We start from the raw sequence: 27,809 nt of genomic DNA, 5'->3' as shown, positions 1-27,809 counted from the left end.
GACGACCACCTTATACTCCGAGACCAAACTTCAACCAGAATAGATACAGATCTTCCACATCTTATAAACCAGGCCGCGAATTCAGGCGCAATTGGCAAAGCTCTCATTCCTCACTACAGAGAATCACGAGACAGAAAAGATCGAATCCAGCCCCCTCTCAACAGAAGCCCTTTTGATGGTCAGCCCGCCCAGACAGGACCGGTGGGCGGAAGACTTCAGTCTTTCAAGAATGTCTGGGCGGAGAACATCAGCGACCCATGGGTTGTCCAGACAGTATCTCTAGGACATCGATGGAAATTTACCAAAAGGCCAGAAAGGATCTTCAGACCAACAAAGATCCCATCATCTATGGAAAAAAGGAAGATTCTTCTTCATTACATAGAGGATCTACTACAGAAAGGAGCGGTGGTGGAAGTTCCCAGTCAAGAGAGAGGGACGGGAGTATACTCCCCGTTATTCTTTGTTACGAAAAAATCAGGCGAACTACGGCCCGTGATGGACCTGAGAGAGTTGAACTCACACATTGCTCTGAAACATTTCAAGATGGAGACTATTCAAACTATAACGAAAGTGATCATGCAAGGAGATTGGGCACTCTCCGTAGACCTCGAGGATGCCTACCTTCACGTGATGATCCACCCGAAGTATCAGAAGTATTTGAGATTTTCAATCGCAGATCAGCACTTCCAATTTCGGGCCCTGCCGTTCGGAATCTGTACGGCACCAAGGGTATTCTCAAAGATTCTGTTGTCCCTGGTCGAGAAGTTAAGAGTCAATGGACTCAGACTATTTCATTATCTCGACGATCTGCTACTGTTGGAGCAAGACAGACAGGTACTGCTGGCACACAGACAGATCCTTCTCGAATGTTTAGAGAAATTTGGATGGAAAGTGAACGTAAAGAAAAGTCAACTAACACCGTCACGAGACTTTATATTTCTGGGGGCACGTCTACAGACAGTACCATATACAATTTGCCTACCGCTGGAGAAGCGGAAAAAGATAAGGAATATAATGCAGAATGCAATATGCACAACTATCATGACAGCAAGACAGTGCCTAAGCCTGTTGGGCACAATGACTTCCACGATACCCATGGTAAAATGGGCCCAATGGCACGGCAGAACCTGGCAGAAAGGCTTCCTGGACCAATGGACAACGGAAAAGATGAATCAGCGGATCTTCATAACATCAGCCATGAGGAAGAGCTTGTTATGGTGGATTTCGACAGTGAATCTGGACACTCCACTACCTATCCAGTTACCAGAGCCGATCATTGTGACCACCGACGCGAGCCAGATGGGATGGGGGGCGCATCTGGCGCAAGAGTCAGTCCAAGGAACATGGAAATCAGCCCAGACGAACTGTCCGGCAAACATATTGGAGATACGGGCAGCATCTTTGGCCTTAAAACATTTCAAAGCACGGCTACAGAACAAGAATGTGCTTCTTCGTCTAGACAACCGTACAGCGGTTGCGTATATAAGGAAGCAGGGAGGAACAAGGTCATCAACCCTGATTCAGGAGGTGACTCCAATTTTTCAGTTCGCAGAAAAGAATCTTCTGTTCCTATCAGCAACGTACATTCCGGGCCCAGAGAACATCAAAGCGGACTTCCTAAGTCGCACACGGTTGGACAACAACGAATGGGCCCTAAACGATACAATATATCAGAACATATGCAAACAGTTTGGAACCCCACAGTTGGACTTAATGGCGACAGCCCACAACAGGAAGTGCCACCATTTCTATTCGAGGTGGAAATCAGTACAAGCAGTTGCGACAGATGCACTAACAGCGGAATGGAGATTCGAGAGGGCCTATGTGTTTCCCCCTATACCGGTTATCCACAGACTGCTGAGAAGACTCCTGACAGAACCAGTGTCTTTGTTAGCAGTGATACCATTTTGGCCGAGGAGGCCTTGGTTTCCGCTGCTATGGAAACTAAAAACAGCTCAACCACTGATATTGCCAGACCAGGCGGACCTTCTACATCAAGGACCGATCCTACATCCCAACCCAGCAAAGCTAAACTTAGCTGTCTGGACATTGAGAGGAGGAAATTGGAGGCATTAGGATACTCGGAGACTCTAATTAAAACTATGCTCAGTGCTAGAAAGCCCACAACTAATAAAACCTACAGTAATATCTGGGACCGTTTCTTGTCGTTTGCTAAAGAATCTCGATTTGACCCCTTAAAACCTGAAGTTAAGGAGATACTTCACTTCCTCCAATCAGGCCTCGATAAGGGATTGGGGTACCACTCCCTGAAGGTACAAGTAACGGCGCTTTCAGCACTAACTAACCAAAGATGGGCATTACACCCTCTGGTGGTCCAGTTCTTGAAGGGAGTAATGAAGGAAAGACCTCCCAGGAAGACTGTGTTTCCCAAGTGGAACTTACCTTTAGTACTTGACGTACTATCAAAACCACCCTACACACCATCGGAAGAATGTGACCTCATGCAGCTCACGCATAAGACAATCTTCTTAGTGGCAATGTCATCTGCCAGGCGAGTTTCAGAACTCCAAGCGTTAGGATGGCAGGAGCCAGCTCTTAACTTCTTTCCCGACCGGGTGGTCCTCCGACCACTCCAACATTTTGTTCCTAAGGTATCCTCCCTTTACCATTTCAATCAAGAATGGACGTTACCAACACTATGGGACGAGGATAGAGCCTCCCCACATCCACTCGACGTGGGGAATAACTTGAAACTTTACATCCAAAGGACTGAGCCTTTCAGGAAGTCGGAAAGACTATTTATAATCCCTTCTGGATACAGAAAAGGTGAACCGGCCTCGTCAAGAACAATCGCATCGTGGCTAGTCAAAGTTATCCAGAATTCCTACAGGGCTAACAACCTGATACCACCACAACAAATCACGGCTCATTCGACCAGGGGTATGGCTACCTCGTGGGCAGCGTTTACGAAGGTCTCCCCTGAGAAGATTTGCCAAGCGGCAAACTGGTCGTCAATTGTGACCTTTATGCGACATTATAGAGTCGACCCTGCGGCTAACTCTACTCTCCAATTTGGAACCAATGTTCTAACTGTAAATACGACTGTGTGAATAAAAAATAGGTATTGCACCTCACCCTCCCTTTTTGCATTATTGACTAGTTATCTCCGATCGTGCTGCCATGGAGACATATGGAAAACGGAAAATTGGATACTTACCTGCCGGTAATTTTCCTTTCCAGATGTATCCATGGCAGCACGAGGCTCCCACCCTAGTTCGGTGATGACGAGTTAACAAGACTAGGGGGGCGAGCTTGGGAGCTTAATTTATACAAGTATGGTCCTATGGGGTGAAGTGGGCGGGACTTAACCCGATCGTGCTGCCATGGATACATCTGGAAAGGAAAATTACCGGCAGGTAAGTATCCAATTTTCCGTTTTATTGCAGCAGCGCTTCCCCAGAAATTACACTTATTGTGGCAGCGTTTCACTAGAAAATACATGTAAGAAATAAAATACATGTAAGGAAGAAGGCACACAGGGAGACATAGGGAAGCAGAGGGGGACAGAGGAGGCACGAGTGTAAGAAGTCACAACAAGGGAGGACAGTAGGGGGCACAAGGGGACAGAAGGAGGCACACAGGGGGACAGAATGAGGCACAATAGGGGGCAGAATGAGACACAAAGGAGGACAGAAGACACAGGAGGACATCAGGGGGTACACAGAGGGGCAGCGGGAGGTACAGGGGGACAGAAGAAGGCATGAGGGCCAGAAGGAGGTACAAAAGAGGACAGAAGGAGGCACAGGGGGACTGAATGATGCACACAGGGGGACAGAAGGAGGCACAACCTGGGAGAGAAGGGGGCACAAAGTGGGGCAGGAGACAGCACAATGGGGACAGATTGAGGCACAAAAGAAGGCAAAAGGAGGCACAGGTGGACTGAAGGAGACACACAGGGGACAGAAGAAGGCACAATGGGGGACAGATTAAAGCACAAAGGGGGCAGAAGTATGCACAAAGGGGGACAGGTGGAGGCACAAAAGGAAGAAAGAAGATGGCAGAGGGGAGTGTAAGGAGGCATAGCACTGGCGAACTGAGGGGGCTGTTCCGGGTGTCTGGAACCTCCCCCCTGCACTGAGCTGTGTATTCAGCCAGGGAAGCCCGCATAATATAAACAGCCTCATTCTCCCTCCCTTCTTACTTCTGGTGCTTCCCTCCAGCTAATAGAATGAGAGAGGCAGCCCAGCTTCCCTCACAAGAAGATGTAGCCTGCAGTGAGAGAATGTTGATTATGGAGTCCTGGACTCTCCACAGCACAGAAGTGTCCGACATGATGAAATTAGAGTGCAGGCAAGCTGGTAAATATGCACAGCATGATGCAGAGCTTGCCTGGACTCAGGGTCCGTGGGCAAACATCTGTCTGGTCTCTCCCCATTGTTATAATGACTGCATGTGTGGGTAAGGTGTTTAACAAGCTGAAAAGTTTTTGACAGTCCCTAGACTCCAGGAGGGCTTCTTTCTGACTTGTGTGAGAGACTGACAGGGACAGGAGTCCAATTACAGGCAAGTAGCCTGTCTGATGTGGGACTGCAATACAGATAAGTTCTCTGCTCCATCTCAGGCTATTCTCAATTTCTCCACTCCTCTCTCTGGGCTAGTGCAACGCCAAAATGACAATAGCAATCGCTAGCAATTTGTGAGTGTGATTTTGTGAAGTGATTTTCAGAGCGATTTTTTGAATGAATTGCTCAAAAACATGCTACATGCAGTATACCTGCGATTTTGAAAAAATCACAACGCTGCTGTGGGAACACCCACATAGGGTAACATTAGCCAAGCGCTTTTCAAATCACTGTTGATTTGAAAAACGCTCAGAAGCACTCTTGGTGTGCACCAGCCTCCTTCATTTACCTTTGTTTCCCTCTTCCCCTAGAGCTGGCTGTGTCTTCTTGTCATACAGGAAAGCTAAATAAAAGTGCAATCCTGGTGAGGCAAAATATTATTATTTAGTATTTATATAGCGCCGCCATCTTCCGCAGATGCATATATCCCTGCATCATATGGGTATCGCTTGCGCTATGTGACACTATGTAGCATATTCCACTGAATTGTCCAAACTAAGTCTATCTCCTGTTCCTCTCTTGGGGAGTTGTTCCAGCGCTGTACCCCGTTCACATTTGCTGCTACCAGAAGCCCTCAGAAACACTCGTGTCCTTGAGTACTTCCAAAGATAGGCAGCTCCGTAATACGCCAGCGCACTTTTGTGCATGGGCAGTATGGAGCCACCTGTATTCGGAAGCACTCGGGGACATACGTGCTTCTGGACCTTTCAGGAACCCCCCCTTAAAAATCCTGCGTTTGCCCCTGCATAGGGAGACAGAAGGAGGCAGAGTGGGACAGAAAGAGCCACAGGGAGACAGAAGAAGGCATGAAGAGGCACAGAAGGAGGCACAGGGGGACAGAGGGAGGCGCAGGGGACATAGGTGGCACATGGGGACTAAAGAGGCACACGGAGACAGAAGTAAGCACAAAGGGTGACAGAAGGAGGCACAGGAGGACAGAGGGAGGCAGAGTGGGACTGAAGGAGGAAACTGGGGCAGAGGTAGCACCGGGGGACTAATAAAGCAAAGAGGACATAAGGAGGTGCATGGGGACAGAAGGAGACACAAAGGGGCACAGAAGGAGGCAGAGGTGGCACAGGAACTGAAGGGGGCACATGGAGACAGAAGGAGGCACAACGGGAGACAGAAGGACAAACGGGGTCAGACATGGCACCCGGGACTGAAGGAGGCACAAAGAGACAGAATGAGCCACAAAAGGGACAGGAGGCACAAAAGAGGAAAGACGGATGCACAAACAAGAAAGAAGCACAGAGGTGGCAACTGCCTGTGATTTATGCTAAGTAGATGCAGCAGAAGCACGTAATAGAACACCCACGGTGCAGGGCTTAATCCAGCAGTGTGGCTTAATTTGGGGAAGGGCTTAGTCTAGCAACATGGTGCCCCCCAGGACCAATGGCACTCCAGGAAATGGCCTGTACTGCCTATGCCTAGAGGCGCCACTGGACCGGATCGGGCAGCATTTGCGCATCAATTTCACAGCAGATTCGATCACAGTGATCGAATCTGCTGTCTATCGGTGGGAAATCGGGTAAGTGTATGGGCACCTTAAGTGTAGGACTGGGGGGTTGAAATCAGCTCCTCAGTGTATAGTCTAGTAATCACCTAGCTGAAAGAATCTTATTCAAGTGATGGTAAGTGGTTAAAGGTAGCCATACACTGGTCGATTTGCCATCAGTCCGACCAACAGATAGATCCCTCTCTGATCGAATCTGACCAGAGAGGGATTGTATGGCTGCCTTTACTGCAAACAGATTGTGAATCGATTTCAGCATGAAACCGATCACAATCTGTGGTGGTGCTGCCGCTGCCCCCCCGCCCGCATACATTACCTGCTACGCCGGCGTGACTCCCCCGATCTCCGCTGTCTTCTTCTCCGCGCTGGGCTCCGGGTCCGGCAGGCTTCACTTCTTCCTGTCTGGGGGAAGTTTAAACAGTAGAGCGCCCTCTACTGTTTAAACTTCCTGCTGGGGCAGGAAGAAGTGAAGCCTACTGGATCCGGAGCCCAGCGCGGAGACGGAGCAGCGGTGACCGCGGGGATACGCGCCGGCCGGATCAGGTAATGTACTGCAGCTGTATTTCGTCGGTCGTCGGGCATTCGAACGCCGCTTTCGACGCACTCCCGATCCGCCGACGATCGAGAATAATCTTCCGCATGGACGGATTGACGGGAATCGATGGGAACGATTGATTTCGGATGCAAATCAATCGTGCTGTCAGTGTTTGCGCAACGATTTCACAGCAGATTAGATCACAGTGATCAAATCTGCTGTATATCAGCGGCAAAATCGTTAGGTGTATGGGCACCTTAAGTTTCCAGTAAAATGTGTATTTATTGTCTTCACTTATCTGACTGATAAAAAGACAAACTGATAATGGCTTTGTGAACGATGTTTCCCTCCCTCCCTGCAGGGGCAGCACAGAGCAGCCAGAGTGTTGGAAGTTGCATGCTGCAGAGCCAGAAGTGCTATGCTGGGAATACACCATACGTTTTTTCGGCAGATTGATGGTTCAATAGATAATTTCCGACATCCAATCTTATTTTCGATCATTTTTATGATCAATTTCTCATAGAAGGGAATGGAAATAGATAAGAAAAGATAAGAAAATCGAGCAGGAAATCGGCCGGAGAATCGAATCGAAAAAATGCATTGTGTGTGTGAGAAAACGCGGAAAAGCCAGCTTGCTGACAGCAAGGCGGCTAATTCCGCGTCCAGCGCGGCAGTTTGCACACAAAGGCATGCGTCTGGTACTGGGAGTGAACGCGGAAAAGCCGCCGTATGTACTGATAGCGGGGCAGCTGGTTCCGCGTCCAGCACGGCGGGTTGCACGCAGCAGCATGTGGCTGGTGTGGCTGGGTCTGTTAGTTCACACAGATTCAGGAATACGTGCGCGCGCGCTGAGAGACAGAACTTTTATGATGGCCAAGGGAGGATCAGCTGACCAGGCTGGTCAGCTGACCTCAGAGCTAGTGGCTATTGGTCTATCACTTAGGGGTGGCGCCAGAGAGCGCTACTCTATATATAGTTATGACTGGACACTCACAAGTTGTCTGCCGTTGCGAACACTACGTGGAAGCACTTAGACCTTAGTCAGATCCAACAGTGTGTTTGAACCAGGAGGACCTGGGAATTCACACTGAGCCAGATTACTACTGTGTTATTTATTGTGTTATACTTCAGACTAGTTCCAGGGTGTAGAGACCACGGACCTCACACCCAAGACTAGGGAACTTGTGTTATCATTCTGTTATACTTCAGACTAGTTCCAGGGTGTAGAGACCATGGACCTCACACCCAAGACTAGGGAACTTGTGTTATCATTCTGTTATACTTCAGACTAGTTCCAGGGTGTAGAGACCACGGACCTCACACCCAAGACTAGGGAACTTGTGTTATCATTCTGTTATACTTCAGACTAGTTCCAGGGTGTAGAGACCACGGACCTCACACCCAAGATTAGGGAACTTGTGTTATCATTCTGTTATACATCAGACTAGTTCCAGGGTGTAGAGACCACGGACCTCACACCTAAGAATAGACATTGTTTGATATCAGTTATGACCTATTGTTTTCCTGACTATCCCTCCGCTCGCTGATTCGGTACCACGCATATCTGATTATCTGTTGCCAACCCTGCCTGTCTTGTATACCGAATCAGCCTTCTGTCTTTGTACTTTATTTGTCCGTGTGTTGCCGACCAGGCTTGCCCGACCTCGAGAGCTATGTCTCCTCTTTAGGAGATAGTCTCCAGATCAGTTAGTGACATCCACCTTCAGGTGTCACTCACTCTCTGGCCCTTTCTACTTCAGCCTGAGACTCCACCCCTTGGAAGATCTCAGGCTGCTGGAGGGTTCTCGTGCTTCTCTAAAGAGCAGTATTGTCCATACTGTCAAGGACCACCTGCTCATCAGGTGGATTACTCAAAGTAAATACTGTTGCACCAAACACTCACGTTATATACAGGTGTCCAGAGGTTAGTACTATATCTGTATTATTGGTGATTCTGCAGATCATCAATAATCAGGTAAATATCTGTATTCTTGGTGATACTGCAGATCACCAATGATCAGATTCTCTCTGTGTGCTGACACCGATCGTTACAGAGTGTACCTAGCATAACACACAAACAGTCAGGAGTGATGTATACAGTCCCTGATTGCTAGTTATATTACAGAAATATTACAGCACATCTAGCTACCTGTTACCTCCTCTGATCAGCTTGTTTTCCTCAGACTCTCCTGCATGCTGTGAGGAAAACACAGTGAAGTATATTTGTGAGCTGAGGAGTGAAGGATGATTTTAACCACTTGAGGACCGCAGTGCTAAACCCCCCTAAAGACCAGGCCATTTTTTACTTAATTGGCCACTGCAGCTTTGAGGCATAGCTGCAGGGCCGCACAACTCAGCACACAAGTGATTCCCCCCCCTTTTCTCCCCACCAACAGAGCTCTCTGTTGGTGGGGTCTGTTCTTTCCCTAGTTGTTCATTTTACTTTTTATAAATATTTATTTTATAATTTTTTTTATTAAATGTGCCTATTTTTTTTATTTTGTTAATCTCTCCCCCCCCCCCCCCCCCCGGTACATCCTGTGTCCAGTGCACAGCTACCATAAGAGCATACACTTCTCCTGCCATGTGCGCAAATTCTCCGTATCAGCTGGAGCGCTGCCTCCTGAGTGCCCAGCTCTCTCTCTCCCCCTGCCATGTTATTAGACCAGTGGCATATCTACCATAGGGCTGGCAGGTGTGTAGCCATGACTAGGGGTGTCACTGTGGTGCTCAGCCACTGTGTTCTTACACCTGGGACCTTTTCTCGCAGTTTGGGCAACATTCGTGAAAATTGCAGCAGGCAGTGCAGGGGGACTGTTCTACTTCCTGCAATAGATATAGCACCCCTCCCCCTTTCTGTCCCATGGGCATCTTCTGCACCACTGTATAGAGTACAGAGTGTCATAATGGTGGTTAGCTCCATCCATATTCTGACGACTCCATTCCCCCCAAAATTTGCAGCGACACGCTCGGTGCCCCAACCCATCAACTCTCCCATTAAAAAAATGTTTTTTTCTGGGTTGGGTGGGGATGTGTCTGTAAATAATCAGCACTGGGTGTCAAATTCTTTAGTTACGCCACTGTATTACACACTTACCTGGCAGGGGAGAGAAGAATGTGAAGTGCAGCTGCAGCATGATTAGGCAGTCCTGAGCCGATCCTCGCTCGCCTCAGCTGCAGACTCTGCTATCATGTGATATCATGTGATATCAGCTTCCTCCTGACGGCAAGGAGCCAGTTCATTGGCTGCTTTACCAGGTGATCAGTGGATGGCTGCATGAAAAAAGCGCTCAGGTCTTTAAGGGGCCGGAGCCTTGCAGTCCGAAATGAGTTAAGCTCTTGGAAAGCGGGACTGAGTATGACCAAGTTGGTTTACTAGCTCAGAGAAGCTTTTTTGTATTGACAACTCAAGTTTTTTTAACTCTTCCTATCCTGGAAAACAGATAGGGACTTATATTAGTATGGCTGGTATCATATGTAATTATTATCTCATCATGTCACATGTCGCTTCATATTCACTTTAATATTTTATTTATTATTTTAAGTTGTGCTCTCTTCTGTACATGCAGATTTAAGTTCAGGCTGGCTTTGGGCTGTTTTCACACTTAGGCCTCGTTCAGACTACCGTATATACTCGCATATAAGCCGACCCGCATATAAGCCGACCCACCCACTTTTACTTAACAAACCAGTAAAAAATGATTGACCCCCATATAAGCCTGGGGTAGGAAATGCTGGCCGCCTTATTCCCCTAGTGTGTCCCAGTATGGCTAGTATAGTGCCCAGTATAGCTAGTATAGTGCCCAGTATAGCTAGTATAGTGCCCAGTATAGCTAGTATAGTGCCCAGTACAGCTAGTATAGTGGCCCAGTACAGCTAGTATAGTGCCCAGTATAGCTAGTATAGTGCCCCAGTACAGCTAGTATAGTGCCCCAGTACAGCTAGTATAGTGCCCCAGTATAGCTAGTATAGTGCCCAGTATAGCTAGTATAGTGCCCCAGTATAGCTAGTATAGTGTCCATTATAGCTAGTATAGTGCCCAGTGTAGCTAGTATAGTGCCCCAGTGTAGCTAGTATAGTGCCCATTATAGCTAGTATAGTGCCCATTATAGCTAGTATAGTGCCCATTATAGCTAGTATAGTGCCCAGTGCAGCTAGTATAGTGCCCCAGTATAGCTAGTATAGTGCCCAGTGTAGCTAGTATAGTGCCCCAGTATAGCTAGTATAGTGCCCATTATAGCTAGTATAGTGCCCATTATAGCTAGTATAGTGCCCATTATAGCTAGTATAGTGCCCATTATAGCTAGTATAGTGCCCAGTGCAGCTAGTATAGTGCCCCAGTATAGCTAGTATAGTGCCCATTATAGCTAGTATAGTGCCCAGTGTAGCTAGTATAGTGCCCAGTGTAGCTAGTATAGTGCCCATTATAGCTAGTATAGTGCCCAGTGTAGCTAGTATAGTGCCCATTATAGCTAGTATAGTGCCCCAATATAGCTAGTATAGTGCCCCAGTATAGCTAGTATAGTGCCCCAGTATCGCTAGTATAGTGCCCCAGTATCGCTAGTATAGTGCCCCTGTATCGCTAGTATAGTGCCCCTGTATCGCTAGTATAGTGCCCCAGTATCGCTAGTATAATGCCCCAGTATCGCTAGGTAGTGCCCCAGTGCCCCCCCGCCTCCCCTCTCCCCCGCGGCCGCCGCTGCTTTTACCTTATCAGGCGCCGCTTCTTCTATTCCCCTCCTCTCTGGCTCCGTAGGGCAGCAGCACTCTTCACGGTGGCTGCTGTGATCAGACAGGAAGCAGCGAAGAGCGCGGCTTCCTGTAGCGGCGGTTGCTATGGGAACCGCTCTCTCTCTCTACTGCAGCCGCCGTGAAGAGCGGAGCCGGACAGGAGGGGAATAGAAGAAGCGGCGCCGGGCAGGTAATTGCAGCGGTAGCGGCGGCCGCGGGGGGGCGGGGTGACAGTGCGGGGGGCTCGGACCACCATCACCAGCACCAGACTCGCATACAAGCCGACCCCCCAACTTTTGACCCCCTTTTTGGGGGTCAAAAATTCGGCTTGTATGCGAGTATATACGGTATATGCACTGCCGTGCGCATTTTGGCAGCGCGTATGGAGTGTGCGACACACAAGAACAGTAGAAGGGCATAGACAGCCCTTCTATCGTTCCCATCATATGCGCTGCGCAGAAGTACGATGCGCAATCACACTGCTGCATGCATTTTTCGGGAATCGCAGCCAGAGCCTTGCAGTCCTGCGCTGGAAATGGGACCGAGAGAGGAGCGTGAAGGCTCTATAGGACCCAGAGACTTCCCTCTCCTTAGGTAAGTATCTGGCTGATTTTTTAATATAATCAATTCCTAATGACTTTACCCTTCCTACCGGTATTCCCGACCGAGACAGGATTTTAAATTAAAAACTGCTTTTATTGGTATTCCCGAGCCTGGGTGATTGCCAGGAAGGATCTGCAGAAAGCGCAGCAGTGCGGCATTCAGTGTGGAGAAACATGCTGCCCAATTACTGGTATATTGCTTGTGGTTAACAAGGTGCCTAATGATATTTGGGGTACACTTTGTTTAATTGTGCTTTGGGAGACATACTGCTTAACCTCCTTGGCAGTATGATTCATAGACCCTAAAATAAAAGAGGGGGGGGGGGGTGAATCACACACCAGAAGGATCCTCCAGTTCAGGCAGCCCTCCTACAGAACTCACCTCTCTGGGATCCAGACCGGTGCAGCATTTCATCCTCCTGTCCTCTGGGCGATGCGCTCTATCTCACCCAAGAGATGGGGACCTTGGAGGACCAGAAGAAGATGGGCTGCGACTGTCTGGATCCCATAGAGGTGAGTTTTGTAGGAGGGCTGCCTGAACTGAGGGATCCTTCTGGTGTGTGATTACCCCCCCTGTAATTTAGGGTCTAAGAACTGTACCGCCAAGGAGGTTAAACAGTATGTCCCCCAAAGCACAATTAAACAAAGTGTACCCCAAATATCATTAGGCACCTTGTTAACCACAAGCAACATAGTCAGGCAGCATGTTTCTCCACACATAATTAGGCAAAATGTCCACCATCCCTAATTACATTAGGCACAGTCCCCCCAAAGTGACTGTAACAATCCTAACTGCCAGCGGCTCCAGCGAGGTCGCAGTCAGCTCTGGAAATGGAGCCTCGCAGTCTTCTTCTTGCAGCGGCATCCCCGGCTCCCCTCCGGTCGTGGCTGAGCACTCCTCCAGTCTCCCCAGGCGAACGCGCGCCGCTCTGAGAAGTTCTTATACTCTCAGATGGGCCCTGTGTAATTAGAGTCAGCTGACATGCTTGTCAGCTGACACCTTGCTAGGAGATTGCCTTTGGTCAGCTGGGTTCTGTGTGCTCCTGTGTATGACCTTAGCCTGTTACTGACTCCGATTCCGCCTAGTCCATTGTACCGCAGCCATCTGATCTAACATGTATGACCTCTGCCTGTTACCGACTGATTCTGTATAGTCCACTTTACTGCAGTCATCTGATCTAACGTGTATGACCCTAGCCTGTTACCGACCACGTATGTTGTGTCTTGTATCACATAGCATCTAGCGTGATAGTGACATTATCGGGCAGTGTGTACTCCTAAATAACATTAGGCATAGTGTCCCCCCAACACAGCACAGATAATCAGCATGTTATCCCAAATAACATAACAAGAAAATCAAAATGTTGGTTCGACCAAAATCCAATCGGACGACTGCTTTTATAATCGTTCATAATCAATTGCGCCCATCAACCAATCAGATCAGAATTTCTGTTCGCTCAAATGATTTTACGTTAGAAATTGGACCGTTAGTGGCCACCCTTAGATCTAATCTTATTTTTGATACGAACTAAAAAAACAACAACAAATTCTTCAAAGTTAAAACATATCTTTTTCACTCTCTCTTTACAGTGTCTCTTTACTACAAAGTTGTTTACTAAATGTAAATAAATACTGGTAAATAGCCTTATATGATCTATTATTGTAGAGTATATAAATAGATAGATGACGTGAGAATTTTTCTAGAAGCATGAATGAACATTTACTATTTGTAGAGCAGAGGGCATTACATGCTGCTGTGTTGCTATAACAGACGTGTATAAACATGACTCACCCAGCAAGTGATAGTTACGTCAGCATTTTTTACACTGTAGTATAAATAGGGAGGTCAGTGTGCCATGTGTTACAGACAGCTAAGGGTTCCTGCGCTGCACATAGCAGAGGAACGCGGTAAGATTATCTCTATTCTGCTATTATTCTTTAGGCAGGGGTCACACTTACCGGCTTTCGTACGCGTTTTCTGCACAGAAAAACTGACTCCAACTGAGAACTCATGTTAATCAATAAGCAAGGTCACACTTTAATGCAGATTTCGCATGCAGAAAAAAAACTGACATCTTGCGCAATTTGTCAGTTTTCTCTATAAATTACATTAGCTGTTGTAAGGTAGAGGTCACACTTGTCTTTCAGTTTTCTGAAAACTGTAGAAACTGAAAGACAAGTGTGACCCCTGCCTGAGTGTTCACTAGCAGAGCATTGTACTGTGTTAGCCATCAGTTAGAGCAGGTTTTGAATTTATATGATACCATTTAATGTGATCTTTTGACATCAGACTGTCATCCTGTGTGCCGTGTCTGATCAGCACAGAGATTGCTTTGCTTATACAGATCAATGTAATTAAGATTCTGTAACATTCTTTAGTGTTAAATATTTCCTATTTACATGTCTCTACCTTGTGCCATGCTGATACCAGGTACTCATTAGAAGCAAATCTAATATTGTAGTAGTGCAAGTGATGTTAGCTGATGAATTCAGTCATTTGAGGTAGAGGTTTAGCTGTCGTCTTCTGCCTGGTACACCCTTTCAATTATGATTGGCCAATCACCGACCAGTATTACCACCTCCATGTAGCATAAGGGTCAACAGATATGCACCCTAGTTTGCACGTGCAAAGCTTTGAGGCGTGATAATTTAGTTATCACCCTTTTGTGAATCAAGCCCATTGAATACTATGAGCAGATTGTGTAGGTGAACCCTCATACTACATAGAGGTGATAAAATTGGTCGGTGATTGGCCAATCATAATTTAAAGTGTGTACCAGTCTTTAGTAGTAGCTTGTCTAAAATATAAATGACTTTAACATCGACACCAAGGACTGTTTAGCTGGGGCGGCAGTTTCAGAGAGATACTGAACAGCTGTTAGGAAAGATTGTAGTCATGTCCGTCCACCTCTGGCTTATGTATTGTTTTTCCTCTGGTGACAGTGGTGTAGCAATAGGGGGAGCAGAGGTTACAACTGCACCGGGGTACTTTGGCCAGAGGGGTCCTCCCTCAACCATTATATTAGCTCTTTATTGGTTTTGTGCTGGTAATAAAGATATAAGATTTCCACACAGTTATCAGTCTCTGCATCATGTGATGTCTGTATCTGTCACATGAGGCAATCACATGACCATATTATGACCAGTGGCAGGGAATTCCCCATCCAGTCATCTGACATGGCGGGCATTACAAGAAGATGCAATTCACCTAAGGGACCAGTGGCCGGAGGCACAACCTCCTTTTCAAGAAGGCAGTGTTGTGGACACAGTTCATTGATATGAAGAACAGAACGGTGCCCAATCAAGTTTTGAATTTGACCAAAATTAATTGACTGGGTACAGTTTTTAATCTGTTTTCATTCACTATTTTTATAGAATAAGGGCTAGCTCACAGTGGTCAGTTGTGTTGCAGAATAATTGTGCATGTCAGCTCACTGCGCATACAGTTCTATGGGGCTGTTCACAGTACTGAGTTGTAACTGATTGTGTTATTCTAACTCCTTGCCTGCAGGCTTTGTGTTAAAGTCTATTTCCAGTCTCCATTGCAGTTCACACTCATTACAATGCACAGGGCTGCCATCAGAAATTTCTGGGCCCCATACTGGGAAACTCTAATAGGCCCCCCTCACTCCCCTCCTCTCCTATATTTAAGGTGAACCCCCTATATTTAAGGTAATCGCCGGCAATCAGCAAAGCGCTGTGACACATGTAATCCTATGCGATTATTCTTACTGCAGTGCTTGCAATTTGCAAAAATCACAAATGTGCTGCATGCAAAATATTCTCTGCCATGTTTGTGGCATTGTTCGCCGGGCCCCAGACTCACTCGGGCCCCATACTGCAGTCCCACCTGTGATGCCCTGAAGGCGGCCATGACAATGCTTGTCATGCATGTGTTGTGCATGTGTTATGCATGTGTCATGCATGTGTTGTGCAACTGACCACTGTGAACCTAGCCTCACACATCTAAAGACCCGTACACATGCCTGACTTACAGTAAGTCGGCTGAGGTGGCTGATCTTACCTGATAATTAGGTGACCTCTCACCCCCAACCCTCGAGCGATCTGCCGGGCGGTTCTACTCAACCCCAGTAACGCTGATCCCATTTTTTGCACCAATCCCCTGCCCGCCATGTCATGCCACATGTAAGCTTTAACCTCCCTGGCGTTTCTATTATGCGCAGCGCATTTTTTTTTAAACTTAATTTTTTTTTAATCATGTAGCTAGCCTAGCGCTAGCTACATGATACCCCCCTCCCTTCCGATTCCCACCCACCCTTCTGATCGCCGCAGGCGCCTATGCCCGCCAGGAAATCCCGTTCTGAACGGGATTTCCTCCAGGGCTTTCCCCGTCGCCATGGCGACGAGTGGAATGACGTCATCGACGTCGTGACGTCATAGGGAGTCCCGATCCACCCCTCAGCGCTGCCTGGCACTGATTGGCCGGGCTGCGCACAGAGTCTGCGGGGGGGCCTCTTTCGCATCGGGTAGCGGCGGATTGGCGGCGATCGAGGCAAACACGCAGCTAGCAAAGTGTTAGCTGCGTGTTTGAAAAAAAATTATTAAAATCGGCCCAGCAGGGCCGGAGCGGTGACCTCCGGCGTCTCTGGACGAGCTCAGCTCGTCCAGAACTCTAGGGAGGTTAAAGGAAAACCGAGGTGATATGTGACATGATGAGATAGCCATGTGTATGTACAGTGCCAAGCACACAAATAACTATGCTGTGTTCCTTTTTTTCTTTCTCTGCCTGAAAGAGTTAAATTTCAGGTATGTAAGTGGCAGTTTCTGCCCGGGTCGGGCCGGGTCAGACCATAGCATAACCGTCGCTGACAAGTAATTATAGCCATAAAAAAAGTTCTGTCACTAAATGGCTTCTGAGAGCAGGAAAGAGATAAAAAGGGTCAATAATTCATAGATTTGAGACCTAGCATACTTCAATGAAGGTGTCATTGAGCAGAGACAATGAAACAGTAAAAACTTAAAAACTGGATTTACATATAAAATAAAACTGTAGTCATTTTTAGGAGATTGAGGAAAGATACAATTGTTTTTCACATCAGTTTACTTTCACCTCAGATGTCCTTTAATTCTTTAAGCACATTTTTTGTATGCAACTAAAACCTTACATGCAAATTCAGTATGAAATGAAAAAGTTCACTGCTTTCATCAGACTAGGGTACAAGTTTGAGCTTTGAGAAAAGGGGTGGTCCAGTACAACAGCAGCTGTAATATAATTAATGACACATTGCTGAGGTAAACCACTTCCGTCTGGAGAAATGAGCAGCAAAAATTCCCCTAAATATAAAAATATCACCGGAAAGTATTTTAATGTTCCGAAGCTGACTTTACTGACATATAATGTGTCCATGTTACACATTCTAGTTATTGTCTTGCAAATGTCACTTCCCTTTAACATTATAATCACTTCCTGTTAGGTTTGTCCCCAGAGCCTCATTTCATTTCTCTGAGATGTTACCTGGGGAAAACTTTTCACATTTTTCGGTGTTTGGTGTTACAGGAAGTAGGAACATATCTTCTGCAGGTTCTGAAAGAAAAAAACAATTAAACAAATGAACTCTTTGTACAATGAGGAAAAATTAGGAGCTGTCAGGTATTTATTGTTGGTTCTTATTTCCTGTCCTGGTGAAACCTTACGTCAGAAGGAAGTGGAATCAGTCCTCCCCCACTCTATGAAACTAAACCTATGTGGGTGGGAACACACTAGGCAGTGCGTGAAAGGTAGCATTTTGCTGCATATGCGTTTGTGCGTTTTAAGTGCATTTTGAGTAGGTTCACACTTATTTTAAAAACGTATCCGTGGCCCTGTTTTTCATCCCGGATCAACAACGTAGCCACAGATACCAATGTTGAAAATAGTAGCAGTCTAAGTCTTCACTCAGTTTCCAAACGGATCCGTCTGTGTTCAGGGGGATCCGTTTGAAAAAACTAAACAGACAGTCCGGATTTGCATGATTTTCACAGACCCTGGATACATGGAGGGGTAGTGAAAATCAATAGAAAAACAGATCTCCCTCTACAACACAGGCAGCTTTGGACACAGAAACAGATCAATTTCTGCAGGGAGGGGGGTCCCCCCTTACCTGGGTCCCCTGTACCCGCTGCCCCTCCAGCTATTTGGGCAAAAAGTTGTTATAAGTAAGGAGGAAGTAAGGAGAGAAGGTAGGCTTCCCCGCTCGCTGCCTACATGTATTATAACAACTTTTTGCGCAAATAGCTGGAGGGGGAGTATGGAGGGCGACATTGCAAGACGTCAAGCAGCAAGTGGTGGAACGCAAGGAGAGAAGGTTAGCGTCCCCGCTCGCTGCGCTGGGTCCCCAGTTTGAATCCCAGCCAGGTCAACATCTGCAAGAAGTTTGTATGTTCTCCCTGTGTCTCCGTGGGTTTCCTCCGGGCACTCTGGTTTCCTCCTGCACACCAAGAAATATACAGATAAGTTAATTGGCTTCCCCCTAAATTGGCCCTAGACTATGATACATGTACTACACAATACATACATAGACATATGACTTTGGTAGGGACTAGATTGTGAGCTTCTCTGAGGGGCAGTTATGTGACAAGACAATATATTCTTGTACTGTGCTGCGTAATATGTCAGCGCTATATAAATACTTAAATAAATAATTTCTGTTTTTTTCACTTTTTCTAGAGTACAAATCCTTCAAGCGAGCATAAGAGCTACCCATGGGAAATAAAGAGAATCTCCTGAGTAAAGTGAGAATGAATGGGCAAGAAACAGCACCCTTTGGACCAAACGGGTCTCTACACGCAGCTGCTGCTGAATACGCAACACCTGTTCCTGAAGAAGTGTACAGGCCTGGTGAGTGCAGGGGTTTCATTCTGAGCACAGGAAACCTTTGAAACAATGAAAAAATTGTATCTGTACAGTGTGACATTTCCGAGAATAGGCCACATTTCTGAGAATAGCAAAAATCAGTAACCCTTTTTATCACTCGCATGTAAATGTTCAAATGCATTCAGAGATTCACTCATCCACGCACCACTGTTATCCCTACATTTCTTAGAACAGGCCACATTTCCGAGAATGGGCCACATTTCCGAGAATGGGCCACATTTCCGAGAATGGGCCACATTTCCGAGAATGGGCCACATTTCCGAGAATAGGCCACATTTCCGAGAATACGCCACGTTTCTGAGAGGCCACATTTCCGAGAATAGGCCACATTTCCGAGAATAGGCCACATTTCTGAGAACAGGCCACAGTGTATTTTTATAGATTGCTTCTCCAGAGTAAGAAAATATACACCCGGCTGAGGCATTAGTAGGAATTTACCTTTACCTGTTTGGCACTACAGTGTAGTATGGATGGCAGTAATTAGTTACACCCCCAATCCTAACTACAACCTCCCTCAATGCCCTAGCAATGACCGCAATGGAATCCCCTCACCCTACTCCAAAATACTCAGTGCCAATGCCTGTCACTAACAATCCTCCCAGTGTAATAACCCCTTCCCCCCCGAATGTCAAATATTACCATCTCCCCATGCCCTAGGAACCCTCCTTAATCTATACCCCAAGGGAAAATACATCTTCATGTATCTCCCCCAACATAAACTACTATGCCCCTCCAGACCCTCACAATCACCCCATAGTGTGAGCCCCCCAATCCTCATCGCGAAATACTATCATCTATGTATGTCCCAGGATTTCAGTCCACCCTGAATTAATTCCCTTCCCATGTAAAATGTTGTTCCCTCCATTGCATGTTCTGCCAATTCTCTAAAAATACAACCCCAACACAAAATACTTTTCCCGCTCAGTGGTTGTGGTGGGGGAGTGTGGTGCTCACCTTAGGGTTAGTTAGAGGAAGTGGGGGGGGGGGGGGGCAAAAACAATGGAAAGCGTAGTGTGACTGATTGGTGTCGGAACGCCTGCCTGACTTTCTGTGTTGTTTTGTGTATCTGACCTATTTATTTTTTGTTTTCCAGGAGAAAAGACACATCTCCGGCAAAGTCTTGTGTATATAATATTAGTGTTTGCTGTGGTCAACCTATTACTTCTCGCTCTGCTGTGGACAGTGGCCTCTGTCAGAGGTGAGTTATTTTACAGAGTCCAGCTATAAAGGTGCAATTGAGCTGTACTATATCCCTGCCATTGGCACTTTACCATCACTATTTATGTTGAATTATATCTGTGTCATATGGGGCTTGATTCACTAAGACAAATAGCACACCTTATCAGAGTTGACATGCCTTATCAGAGTAGCATAGTGAGCGCTACAAACTTATGCCTGCTAATTGGCAATTATGATAGCTCCACTCGTCCTGCCCTGAGCCCCTGAGAGTCCAATCACTTTAACCTCCCTGGCGGTATGATTCCCGCGGCCGTGAAGGTTTCTTTTTAACAGTAGCGTCTGATCGCCGCCTGCACCACTTGCCCATAAGGAAATCCCGTTCTGAACAGTATTTCCTTGAGGGCTTCCCCGTCGCCATGGCGACAAACGGAGTGACGTCATCAATATCATCAACGTCGTGACGTCACAGGGAGTCCCGATCCACCCCATAGCGCAGCCTGGCAGCGATCGGTCAGGCTGAGCAAGAGGTATGCGGGGGGCCTGTATGGCGGCGGGTAGCGGTGGATCGGCGGCGATCGGACCAAACACGTAGCTAGCAAAGTGTTATGCAAATCGGCCCAGCAGGGCCTGAGAAATCCTCCGCGGCGGCTTACCCCGTGTCCAGCACGGGGTTACCGCTAAGGAGGTTAAAGGACATTATCCCCGCGCTTTGATTGGCCCAATAGTCTGCCTGTCAAGTTTCCTGCCAAGTGACAGGCAGCCTATTGGGCCAATGAAAGTGCGGGGATAATGTCCTTGAAAGTGATTGGACCCACAGGTTAGCAGGCAAAAGTTCGTAGCGCTCGCTATGCTACTCTGTGACAGTGGTTTTGATGCTGTTAAGCTGTAAGCTCCTTTTTGATTGGCCTGATGAAGCGGGGTTGAGCCCGTGAAACGCGTTGCCTATTTTTACTGTGGAGTATAAATAAAATTGTTGTTTGACTGTTGATGCCACAGTCCTTCCTTTTGTTTGCTTTGTCTGCATGGATGGGATAGGCCCACCACTGCCCCATCGGTTTTAAGCTCGTTTAAGTGACTTTTATTCTATTGGCGCCTCTGGAAAGCTTCTACATATTGCTAAGTCCACCCTTGGTGGAGGGTTGTACCCATCTTCTTCCCACCTACAGAGAGCGACTTTTAATCCTGAGTGGGGTCAGGTTAATCTCCCCACCTGCCTTCACAGTGGTTGCCTAATGGTAACCCTGGTTTGTGAGTATTAAATTGTTATATTACTCATTATTAATTATCATCTATACAATATCACACTATTGGGCTCTTGGTGTCCCCCCTCCCTTAATGCCGATATACAGAGCCTGGAGCCAAGATAGCAGGTTCTCCAGATGCAAGATCCATCTCAAAACTTCAGAAACTACATAAACAGAGCCTATAGCTACTAATAATAGATATTGGCCTCAATTCACTAAACGTATCTCCTGTCTTTAATAACTCTTCTAGAGTTGTTACCATGGTGATAAGGCATGTAGTATTCAGGAAACATTTTACATCAGGCAAGCCTAAAGTTAACTCTTCTGTCTTTAAATTAACTCTCCAATCCTTAAAATAACTCCAGAGTTAAAGACAAGCTGTTAATTAGCTGCATGTGAAAATAACTACAGAGGAGGTAAATTAACTACAGAGGAGGTAAATTAACTACAGGAGAGGTAACTTAAAGGATACCACAACTGACATGTGGCATAATGAGTAGAGTTGAGCCGAAATTTTCGTAATTTCGCATTACTATAATTACGCATGCGAAATTTGCGATTACGATGCGAAATTAGCGTAGCGAAATTGCCATTAAAATCGTAATTGAAAATACCGTAAGCGTAATTTTCAACGCGAAATTTCGCGTTTCGTTCATGCTGTAATTTCGCATTAAACGCTACCGTAATTTCGCATTAAACCGTAACGCTCCGCATAATATAAAAAAGCCGCCGACTTTAAGGGTTAATAGCAAAGCCCCCTTAAATGCTAAGAGCCTCACATTTGGAGAATATATTAAGGAGATCAGGAGGAATAAGAGGAACATTTTTTTTTTCAAAAAGACCTTATAGTTTTTGAGAAAATCGATGTTAAAGTTTCAAAGTAAAAATGTATACATTTAAAAACCCGCCGACTTTAACAGTTAATAGCAAAGCCTGCTTAAAGTTTAGGAACACCAAATTCCTAGGGTATATTAAGGGGATCAGTGGGAATAAGAGGAAAACATTTTTTTTCAAAAAGACCTTATAGTTTTTGAGAAAATCGATTTTTAAGTTTCAAGGGCAAAAATGTCTTTTAAATGCGGAAAATGTCAGTTTTTTTTGCACAGGTAACAATAGTGTATTATTTTCATAGATTCCCCCAAGTGGGAAGAGTTTTACTTACTTCGTTCTGAGTGTGGGAAATATAAAAAAAAAACGACGTGGGGTCCCCCCTCCCAGACCTCTTTAACCCCTTGTCCCCCATGCAGGCTGGGATAGCCAGAATGCGGAGCACCGGCCGCGTGGGGCTCCGCACCCTGACTATACCAGCCCGCATGGTCCATGGATTGGGGGGTCTCGGAAGGGGAGGGGCAGCCAAGCTTTCCCCTCCCCCTCCGAGCCCTTGTCCAATCCAAGGACAAGGGGCTCTTCTCCACCTCCGATGGGCGGTGGAGGGGGAGGCCGCAATTTCCTGGGTGGGGGGTTCATGGTGGAATCTGGGAGTCCCCTTTAAAAAGGGGTCCCCCAGATGCCCACCCCCCCTCCCAGGAGAAATGAGTATAGAGGTACTTGTACCCCTTACCCATTTCCTTTAAGAGTTAAAAGTAAATAAACACACAAACACATAGAAAAAGTATTTTAATTGAACAAAAAACATAACCACGAAAAAAGTCCTTTAATATTCTTAATTAACCATTAATACTTACCTGTCCCTTTAAATAAATGATCCAACGCAATATCCTCGGACATGTTCTATCAGTTACAATGTAACAAAGTTATTACAATGTAACAACCGCTCAGCCGCCGCATACACTTACGCGTCCTTGCAGGACGCTAAGTCCCCGCCGGCTCCCGCTGTCCACCCCGCCCACATCTGTCACCCACATGTCACCCACATGTGGGTGACATGTGGGTGACATGTGGGAGAGGCGGGGAGGGCAGCGGAGCCGGCGGGGACTTAGCGTCCTGCACGGACCCGACAGAGCTCTGAGCTATATAGCTCAGAGCTCTGAGAAGCATCTTTGTATTTTGGCTCCAAGGAGCCCCATTGGTCCTTAGCAGACCAATGGGGTTCCTTCAAATCAGAAGGAACCCCATTGGTCTGCTAAGGACCAATGGGGCTCCTTGGAGCCCAAATACAAAGATGCTTAGAGAGCTCTGAGCTATATAGCTCAGAGCTCTGTCGGGTCCGTGCGGCGGGTGAGCGGCGAGTGACGTCGGGTGCGGCGTAGTTACAATGTAACAAAGTTGTTACATTGTAATAACTTTGTTACATTGTAACTGATAGAACATTTCCGAGGATATTGCGTGGGATCATTTATTTAAAGGGACAGGTAAGTATTAATGGTTAATTAAGAATATTAAAGGACTTTTTTCGTGGTTATGTTTTTTGTTCAATTAAAATACTTTTTCTATGTGTTTGTGTGTTTATTTACTTTTAACTCTTAAAGGAAATGGGTAAGGGGTACAAGTACCTCTATACTCATTTCTCCTGGGAGGGGGGGTGGGCATCTGGGGGACCCCTTTTTAAAGGGGACTCCCAGATTCCACCATGAACCCCCCACCCAGGAAATCGCGGCCTCCACCTCCACCGCCCATCGGAGGTGGAGAAGAGCCCCTTGTCCTTGGATTGGACAAGGGCTCGGAGGGGGAGGGGAAAGCTTGGCTGCCCCTCCCCTTCCGAGACCCCCCAATCCATGGACCATGCGGGCTGGTATAGTCAGGGTGCGGAGCCCCACGCGGCCAGTGCTCCGCATTCTGGCTATCCCAGCCTGCATGGGGGACAAGGGGTTAAAGAGGTCTGGGAGGGGGGACCCCACGTCGTTTTTTTTTTATATTTCCCACACTCAGAACGAAGTAAGTAAAACTCTTCCCACTTGGGGGAATCTATGAAAATAATACACTATTGTTACCTGTGCAAAAAAAAACTGACATTTTCCACATTTAAAAGACATTTTTGCCCTTGAAACTTAAAAATCGATTTTCTCAAAAACTATAAGGTCTTTTTGAAAAAAAAAATTGTCCTCTTATTCCCACTGATCCCCTTAATATACCCTAGGAATTTGGTGTTCCTAAACTTTAAGCAGGCTTTGCTATTAACCGTTAAAGTTGGCGGGTTTTTAAATGTATACATTTTTACTTTGAAACTTTAACATCGATTTTCTCAAAAACTATAAGGTCTTTTTGAAAAAAAAAAAATTCCTCTTATTCCTCCTGATCTCCTTAATATATTCTCCAAATTTGAGGCTCTTAGCATTTAAGGGGGCTTTGCTATTAACCCTTAAAGTCGGCGGCTTTTTTATATTATGCGGAGCGTTACGGTTTAACGCGAAATTACGGTAGCGTTTAATGCGAAATTACGGCATGAACAAATACCCATTGTAATGCGAAAATTACGAGAAAATTACGCTTACGCGAAATTTCGCGAAATCCTTCTTCATTACGATTATGTACTTACGGCCATAATCGTAATTACACTAATTACGCGAAATTTCGCGAAATCGTAATTAGGTCATTACGCTCATCTCTAATAATGAGATAGACATGGGTATGTACAGTGCCTAGCACACAAATAACTATGCTGTGTTCCTTTTTTTCTTTCTCTGCCTGAAAGAGGTAAATATCAGGTATGTAAGTGGCTGACTCAGTCCTGACTCAGACAGGAAGTGACTACAGTGTGACCCTCACTGATAAGAATTTCCCCCTTATTTATCTCTTTCTTGCTCTCAGAAGCCATTTTCTTCTAGGAAAGTGTTTTATAGTTGGAATTTCTTATCAGTGAAGGTCACACTGTAGTCACTTCCTGTCTGAGTCAGGACTGAGTCAGCCACTTACATACCTGATATTTACCTCTTTCAGGCAGAGAAAGAAAAAAAGGAACACAGCATAGTTATTTGTGTGCTAGGAACTGTACATACCCATGTCTATCTCATTGTGCCACATGCCAGTTGTGGTATCCTTTAAGGAATGAAGAGATAAGATAACTCTCTCACGTGTGGAGGTAAGTTTTCTCTTGCCTTATTATCTCTAGCATGATCTTAGTGAATTGAGGCCATTGACTGTTACCACATTTATGTCTAGTTGTCTACGAGTTGTAATGTTGATTGTCAACTGCTAGAATACTTTGGCATTGTTTGTACCTACCTTCCTTAATATACTTGAGTGAACAGAAACTGCCAGCTCCAACAAAACTTTTTTTTTATCTTATTTCAGGGAAGAAGGACTGTTTTTGCCCAGAGGTTGCCCCACCCCCTCCCTGTGAAGATGGTTGGATTTGGTATAAGAATAAGTGTTACTACTTCTCCAAGGTCTTTAAGGAGTGGAATGAAAGCCGCGATTTCTGCCTCTCCCACAATGCATCACTGGCCCTGATCGATTCCTCAGAAGAGCTGGTAAGGGATCTTGTGCATGACAGAAAGAATTTGATATACCAAAGTTCTTAATCATCAAGTAGATACTACACAGGGGCGTAGCAATAGGGGGTGCAGAGGTAGCGACCGCATCAGGGCCCTTGGGCCAGAGGGGCCCGAAAGGGCTCTCCCTTAACTGCAGTATTAGCTCTCTATTGCTCCTGTACTCATAATAATCACTTCTATAGATACTTTGAATAGTGGTAATCATTAACAAACTATTCCCCATCCCCTTCTTGCACCTCTGACACTGTAGTTGCCATTGGTAGGTTTTGGTGCGCCATATTAATTGTTATGTATAGAGTGCTTGGGGGGGCCCCCATTGTAAAACTTGCATCGGGGCCCACAGCTCCTTAGCTACGCCACTGATACTACAGTTTGGTATAACACACATTTTAAACTCTGCCTCCCAACCCGTCGGCCTGTTTAATTATCTTACATGCCTTCAGGGACTTAACAATAGACCCTGTATGGGATGCAGCCACAGGGGCCCCATCCTGAGAGACTGGCAACTAAGGGCAAGGAGAGAAAAACACTTTCTGCTCTCTGCACAGTTGTTCTAATGACTGCATCTGCTCAGCCACTGATAAGGAATCATACAAGGTTTTCAAGACAAAGATGTGTGCACTAGCCAATTGAATAACATTGGTTCAGGAGGGGGGGGCAGGGGTATGGGGGCTGTGTTTGAATAACATTGGTTCAGGGCGGAGGAGGGGGGCTGGGGTATGTGGTCTGTGTTTGATTAACATTGGTTCTGGGGGGCGAGGGGGAGCAGGGGTATGGGGGCGGTGTTTAGCGGAAGGGGGGCCCATCTAAAGTTTCTCAGGGGGGCCAGTGATTTCTAGTTATGCGGCTGCCCTTGCATGCCTTTGACTCAAAGTAATGCCATCTGTGTAAAATCAAAGTTCCCTGCTTTTCCCTGATCAGTCAGTGTACTGGAAGCAACCATCTTGTATAATAATGTAATATTAAGTTCAATAAGAAAGCTTTGCAGTTAGGAAAATACAGTCATTGCTACTTGCACACAGCAGCTCTGCTATAAATTAGCCTTTCATCACCTGTAGTCAGAGATATAAGAAAATCTCTGGCCACCAAGAGCTCACAGTGGCTCACTGATAAGGCTCCCATGAGAAAACAAAAGTAAGCCTATTAACTATACTTTAAAAAAAAAAAGTTTATTCTTACAACTTATTATAGTGTGGCTAAATGGAGCACTGGGTAATTTATACTGTAACTGTCGCTCCATTTTAAAGGATTTCCAAGGAGACACGTAAAAGTTAAAGCGGACCCAAACCAAATTTTTTTTTAATTCAAAATATTTAGTTGCACCACTCTGACACATACAGAGATAAATAAACACTCCTACAAGCCTATGAGCATTTCAGTGCATGCTTTTCACACTTCTCTTTTCATAACTAGGATTATACTGGGGGCAGCCATTAGCAATTCCTCCTTTGCTGGACACCATCTACTCCACCAGTCTGCTGGATTCTGTCCCGGCAATATGAAAGGAAGGGAGGGGTTCCTCCAATAAATGTAAAATATTTTATATTTGTCATCATGCAGCTGAAAAAAGGCTGCTATTTATTATTATTAGTTAGAAAATAGATTTATTTCTGAAATCTTGTACTTTTAATTTGGGTCCATTTGGGGCTCCTTTCAGCCTCTATTAGTCTATGTTCTCTTCAAGGCTGGATTTATACTTTTTGTGTCCCTGGGCCAAGTATGTGGTGGACAGGGATGGACTCACGATTAATCAAGAGCCCGTAAGGACTCGGATTTGTAATTAAAATTAGGCTTAATTGCTGCAGTTGGCCTATCAGGGGTTATTTGGCCATAAATCTGCGTCCTCCCTGCATTCCATATAGCTTGTACACATCCTATTGGTCGGTTATTTTGGGATGTTGTGTTAGCTGCTGGGGATCTGTGAGTTTTGAGCCCAGCTTTGTGTATTTGCCCAGCCTTGTGAGCTCCTCATAGGATGGTTATCAGCCTGATGGAACGACAACCAATTCTCTGCCCTTTCCACACTAACCAAAACTTTGATACCACCCCCCCCCCCCCCCCATGGAACTGAGCTTTAAGTATAAGCAAATTAACTTATCAAAATGATCAACTGATCATATTTACATTTGCACACAAGACTCCATCAGTTTAATT

The 27,809-nt window shown here is 46.0% G+C and overlaps 1 protein-coding gene across 3 annotated transcripts in view; it reads left to right on the top strand.

Annotated features, from left to right (window-relative positions):
* Window positions 1-27,809, top strand: part of LOC137536339 (C-type lectin domain family 2 member B-like) — a 55,185-nt gene that overhangs the window by 25,451 nt on the left and 1,925 nt on the right. Inside the window, exons 1-4 of one of the 3 annotated variants that reach the window (XM_068258515.1) lie at window positions 13,838-13,872; window positions 18,632-18,802; window positions 19,932-20,036; window positions 25,453-25,631. In XM_068258515.1, coding sequence (XP_068114616.1) covers window positions 18,667-18,802; window positions 19,932-20,036; window positions 25,453-25,631 — 420 coding nt within the window. In that variant the 5' untranslated portion in view covers window positions 13,838-13,872; window positions 18,632-18,666. Of the gene's footprint in view, window positions 1-13,837; window positions 13,873-15,177; window positions 15,301-18,631; window positions 18,803-19,931; window positions 20,037-25,452; window positions 25,632-27,809 lie in introns of those variants that run through there. The other 2 variants (XM_068258516.1, XM_068258517.1) reach the window with 2 other exon arrangements.

Source organism: Hyperolius riggenbachi, chromosome 10 (genome assembly GCF_040937935.1).
Source record: "Hyperolius riggenbachi isolate aHypRig1 chromosome 10, aHypRig1.pri, whole genome shotgun sequence".
In the NCBI taxonomy this organism is placed as follows: domain Eukaryota; kingdom Metazoa; phylum Chordata; class Amphibia; order Anura; family Hyperoliidae; genus Hyperolius; species Hyperolius riggenbachi.
This window is presented reverse-complemented; position numbering and strand designations above follow the sequence as displayed.